Source organism: Loa loa, assembly GCF_000183805.2.
Source record: "Loa loa unplaced genomic scaffold supercont3.71, whole genome shotgun sequence".
NCBI classification, from domain to species: domain Eukaryota; kingdom Metazoa; phylum Nematoda; class Chromadorea; order Rhabditida; family Onchocercidae; genus Loa; species Loa loa.
This window is the reverse complement of record NW_018108251.1, coordinates 119,608-125,665: the sequence shown is the minus strand read 5'-3', so window position 1 is coordinate 125,665 and position 6,058 is coordinate 119,608. Positions and strand designations below refer to the sequence as shown.

The 6,058-nt window shown below is 36.5% G+C and overlaps 1 protein-coding gene across 1 annotated transcript in view; it reads left to right on the top strand.

Annotated features, from left to right (window-relative positions):
* Positions 1–2,624, top strand: part of LOAG_17407 (peptidase A22B family protein) — a 4,375-nt gene extending 1,751 nt beyond the window's left edge. Inside the window, exons 3-8 of the mRNA XM_020450068.1 lie at positions 241–470; positions 602–771; positions 950–1,117; positions 1,251–1,419; positions 1,713–1,882; positions 2,245–2,624. Of these exons, the coding sequence (XP_020306305.1) occupies positions 241–470; positions 602–771; positions 950–1,117; positions 1,251–1,419; positions 1,713–1,882; positions 2,245–2,412 (1,075 nt within the window). The 3' untranslated portion in view covers positions 2,413–2,624. The remainder of the gene's footprint in view (positions 1–240; positions 471–601; positions 772–949; positions 1,118–1,250; positions 1,420–1,712; positions 1,883–2,244) is intronic.
* The last annotated feature ends 3,434 nt before the right edge of the window (positions 2,625–6,058 follow it).

Here is a 6,058-nt window from a genome sequence, read left to right as displayed (position 1 = left end):
ATACTTACTATTATTATTCATCTCTGCTAGAAGAAAATGGTTGAATTCTGCGAGTGCTATGAAATTAAGCATTACGTAACCTACTTTGGAAGTTTTTAGTGGGTCTGTTACTTCATTTTTGCAATTTTGTAACAGTAATATATCTTTTGTAAAATGCAATGTCAGGCCGATGAAATTAGAACTTAGTTGAGCTTTAGTAAAACTAACTCAGTAAACTTAAATTCAATTTGGCATTTTAAGATGCGATGCTGAATGCCGGCAGAGAATCTATTCAGTGGTAAGCAGTTACTTGCCGTCAAGATTTTCAGAACGTCTTAAAATATTTCCCTTACTGAATAATGCTACGAATGTCTCGGTAGCTGTGGAAGGAGATTTGTCAAAGACGTTGTTGCAGAAGGCGTTACACTTCTTACCTCTCATCAACCAAGTCAATGTAATGTATTTGTTGTTGATGTTGCTGTGTTGGGAAGGTAACATTAAACTTTAAAATCCACTTAAACTATAGGGGAAGGCTGGATTTTCAGATTGCTGAGTTCTGAATATTGAATTTAAATGCTTTTTAACTTGACATGTTTGAACCCGGAATTTTACTACTGTTCAGGATGTGTTGCTCTCGCTGCAATTTTAAAGCCAATCTTCTCTTATGTTCTTCGTAAGCTTCCCATTGGAAATCATCAGCCAAAAATGAATTATCCTTATTTTTGGTCGTTGAAGAGAGGCAAAATAGAGATGGAAGAAGGTGACGTTGAAGAAGCAGCTAATGATGATTTTGTATGTAAAATGTTTTTATTCTGGACAAGAGACCTCTGTTGTGAGAAATTTTATGCTTACAATGAAATACTTTGAAAATTGAATAACAGTCAATTTGTGTAAGCACACGCTCAAGGAAAAACTCTATTAATTACTGTGTCATGTTTCATCTCTGCTTCTAATTCATCCTGAGTTTCAGGAATATGTTCTCAAAGTTGAGTGGGATACTCATGACATTGTTGCTATACTATGCTGCTTGTTTGTGGGCGTATCACATCTTTACAGAAGGCACTGGATAACGAATAACATACTTGGTGTTGCTTTCTCGATTTACGGTATTGAAAGCATACATTTATGTAGTTTTAAGGTTGCTTTCCTGTTTTTCACATATACTTCATGTATCGGCCTTGTGCATTCACTCTTTTTTTCTTTACTTCAAATTTTTAGTTGTACATTCTCATCCCGCTTTCGTATTTAAACACGGTCAGCATATATTCTAGGCAGGAACAATGTTGTTGGCTGGACTTTTTATTTATGACGTTTTCTGGGTGTTTGCCACCGATGTAATGACCACAGTTGCTAAAGGCATCGATGCTCCATTACTGCTTCAATTTCCACAGGATATCTATCGTCAAGGGTTAAATAATGCTGGCAAACACGCAATGCTTGGTGAGTTTTTTTTACTTTTTTTTTTTTACTAAGTGCTTAGTAAAATTAAAGACTGCGGTTTAAGGATTTATTATCATTATTCCTATTTGCTTTATTCAGCTTCATAACTGTACAGCTTAACTACCTTACTTTGTTAATCACCTTCAAAAGTGAGGACCTGTTTCCTCGGAATTTTACCTGTATACAGATAAAATCGACGAACAAGTTCTTTTTTTCGTGATAATTTTCCTTAAGCTTAACTTCGAAAGTCGAGCTTAGTCTTCTCCTTGATAACAGTAATTCGCCGCTTATAGGTCTGGGTGATATTGTAATACCAGGAATATTTATTGCTTTACTTCGACGATTCGACCACTATATTGGATCGGGAGGTAGTTGCAAGAAGCCGCGTCACTACTTTCTCATAACCACGGTAGCATACTGCTTTGGTTTGATGATTACGATGGGGGTCATGCATTTTTTCAAGGTAAAGTAATTGATTGCAAGTTAATACGGCGGAATTCTGTTTGCAGTTTCCAGCTTTATACTTTTATATTCTTTTCATTTTATAATTTTACTTTTGTTTTCTTTTTTTTTTTTGTTTTAGAGGATTCTTATTCTGAGTTTACAATCTGTCATTGTAGGTGAAAAAACTTTGTATTGAATGAAAAAATCCCCATCGCTGCCTAAATATTGGACAGTATGCAGTAATCCGACCTGTAATTGCCTCTGTTTTACAATATATTATGCATACTTTATCTGATTGGCTACCTTCTTGTAATTGCATACTTACAAAGATGTAGCACTAATGATAAGACGCAGATTTTGTCAGTTCCACTGACATTTCAGGCAGCACAACCAGCACTGCTTTACTTAGTTCCAGCATGTGTATTAATCCCTCTTTCGGTCGCTGGCATTCGTGGTGAAGCGTATGAAATGCTCAATTACTGTGAGGAGCATCTAATCGAAAAGAAAAATCAGCCGAAAAAATCGAAGGACGAAAAGAAAACTGATTGATACTTTGTTTTATTTACCGTTCTACCCATCAGATTCTTTTTCTTCTTCACTGACATTAATGCTTTTACCATTCCAGACGCAGAATTGTTTCTTTGTTTTTTCTGCAGTAATGATTTTCACTGCACATAATATCGCCGAACAACAGGGTGTTTACTACGCCTTTTAAGGACTATTTAATTCCATATGTGAGGTTGATTCCAGTTCCTATGAGCTCTGTTTTCTTGAGATAAAATGTTTTGCTGTAGTATTATCGTAGTTTCCCATTTTATTATGAACTGAATCTCAGCAGCATATGCGCAGTCCAAGGAATTATGGGTGAAAAAAAAGTAATTTGGTTTCAGCTCAGATTTTATTGCTGAAGATGTTGATTTCGGAGATCTACATATGGTAATAATGTGGTACCATTTTGGTTCTTTTCTGGGCAGACTCTCTATTTCAATTGTAATAATTCTCCCCACTAAAGTTATGGTTTTTGTAATTTTTTAAATATCTTCTCTAATGGTTAGTCAAGTCTTTTTTTACCCACTTTTCTAACAATTCATATCTTCATCTCACATATTCTATGTGAATTTCGAATGTTTGGAACGGTCTTTGCTTTGTTTGTGATACGCAGCCAATTTACACATTGTTTTACTGTTTTCTTTTTCTTTTTTTCTTGATTTTTTAGGCATTCTTTCCAGTTCAGTTTTTATGAATGTTATTTTACTTTGGTTTTGGTTTCCAAAAAAATTGTATTCTTCTCTCGACCAGCTAGTTCGCCTAGTTGGATGTAATTTTGCCGACCTCCAAGCATCCAACTAATATTTTGACCGTTGCGATATACGTCGATTATCTCTGGAGAAACGGGTCAAATATCATAGCATTTGTTAAGACGTGAACAAACGCAAGGAACTGAAACTTCTTATGCAGAGCTATACAATCATATTTTCAGTTCATTTGTAAACTGATTTAAATCCATTCCAAGGATACTGAGGGGTAAGATGGGGGCAGAATTGAAGTGCATCATAAAGTTTGATTTAATGAGAAACCACATGGAATAGGACTGTTACTGAGCAGGTCCTTCGCTGTGTATCGTCAAGCTTATAGTCTCGAAGGCAAAGCAGATCGGAGAAGTGTAGTTTGAGGTGTAAATGTGGCTTGTGACGATGTCATCAATTTGTGATACGGTCCCGTTCCTGGTGAGCAAGGCCGGTGCGAGAGCAGGGAGGGGTGGGGGGAAGGATAATGGTGATCGTGGCAGTGGTAGTGCCTGTCTGTTAATGCTCGTTGATGGTCTGCACGAGGGTACACACACACTCACACATCTGTCTGTACATTGAGCCGTGAGAGAAATAGGATGTCACCATGAGCTCTCTACAGGATGTCCTCTTCCTTCCCGCCTTCCTCCTTTCCATATCATAGGATCACTGGAAATAGCCCCGACATCGACAGTAGCAGAAAACACTTCCCTGCCAAATATTTATATATATAACTGTTCGCTGATAACGAGGTGTAACAAAGTGGATAGGCAGGAAAGTGCCACAGCGACTGTACGGAGTTTGAGCGGGATAGCATTATCAGTCATAGGAACCTTTTTGAGGAATTGGGTGATGAGTAGAAAAATGAGAAGGAAGCACACAGGAAACAAGGAATAGTGAGTCATTTGTAGAACTGATATCGATAATGATGACGAGAATACAAGGCCATTTCGTAATGAATACGAACTGGAAAGATGCTTTTCGAGGGTGAACAAATATGAAAAGGAAATTGACTGATCATCAAAGTGACAATGAAACATGGGAGATGACACAGGTCTTCGCCTCATCCATTTTCCCTTCCATCCCACAAAACACTATCGGTTAACAACCCCCACCACCAATCTTCCCAATGTTAAAATGAGTATCAAAAACTATCAGTACTTCCCTCTCCGCCATATATTGCGGATACAATCACAGTCCAGCGGTGCCGCTTCACAAGTGAAAAATAAATCCCGATATACAATGTATCATCCAAACCACTACCTTCCCAACTCAACTAATGACACACAATAATCATCAACTGACCCAGTTCCAACCCTCACATATGAAAATTACGCCCCACCCGTTTCTCACAGTGAACTCCCTTGACCCATAAAGTAGGACTACCAGGACCGTAGCTTCAAGTCGGTTAAATCCACCTCATCACTGTCTAAAGAAATAACCAAACTTCGGATTACGACACGTACTCTGATCCAGGAAATCCAATCACTAAACCACTTAATAAGATAGGAAATGACTCTTAACACATATAAAATTTGAAAACTTTGCCACCGCATTTTAGAAATTCTCAAAATTTCAGGGCCACGGTTTATTATCTCAGTAACTGAACCAAACTGCATTTCCACACGGTGCAGAAATTCCATGAAACTACTATATATACTGCTGTATTTTTCTCTTATCGGGAACATTTAAATGACATTTCTTCAAGAGTTGTAAAAAACTTTTGCTCGCACCATTATAGGATATTATGCACGTCCATTACTCGACAAACAAATTATATAAAAAAAGTGACGAAATGACTATGCGAGAAAAAGCAAAAGGGAAATCATAAAAACATCAAATTCTTTTGACACGGGCTTCTACGTGAGAATTACACTGAATTGATAAAATCAATTCAATTTAAAGTCTGAAAACATAGATGAATTTGAGAACAATTATGTGCATAAGAGATGGTTTACACCAATCAAAGAAAACAAATAAAAATGCTATTGTGGAATGGAAAATACAGACGAAGTGAATAAAAGACACACTGGTAACAGAGAGAAAGAAGGAAAATAAAAGTTGGAAAAAATGAAACAGGTAAAGCTCGGTAGTGCAAAACATGCGTACACAACGGTTTGGAAGTAAGAGATTATGCTCATGCATCGGTAGTTCAAAGAAGGAAAAAATGAATGGAAAAAATTAGCTGCTTAAGAGCTAAACAGGGAAAGCTACACATATATTAATGGAACAAAAAGCACAAAATATTAAAGCAGTGTCTTTGAAAATCCTTAAAATGGAGAAATATTGAACATATGATGAAAACGACTGGAAAAACCCGGCTGCTGGTCGCTATATATAACAAAGTGACTGTTCAAAACTGGAAGACATCTTCAAAACAATGAATATGCTCCAAAACAAATTTTCGAAAGAAAAAAATTCAAAGCATTGGAGATGCACAGGCTTGACTCCAACCAACACCTTAATTTCAAAATCAAGGACTTCTCGCCCCCTTCCTTCGAATTAATTCTCCTTATAAAGGCTCGCAACCTGATTTACTTCATCCCATAAAGCCCAGCGAAATTACAGCTAGTTTTGATATTTGATTTCATTTTAAGGATCAGATTCAAAAGATGGTTTGAAAATCATAATTATATTCAAAAATCCTTTTAAAAAAAGCAGCCAAGGCAACTCCATCTGATTATTTACATAAGTGAGTATCAAACACAGCAAAAGAACTGCGGTAAAAAAAAAGGAAAAAAAACTATGCCCATTCGCATGGGCATACAAAATTGTTGAAACGGTTCCAAATGATGAAGTATTATGCCAAATAAATCACACTTACTAAACCAGAGAAAGAAAAAATGAACAATAAACCAGATTAAAATACGAAATCGACGTATTATCTGCAAATTTGCAAAAAAAAAAAA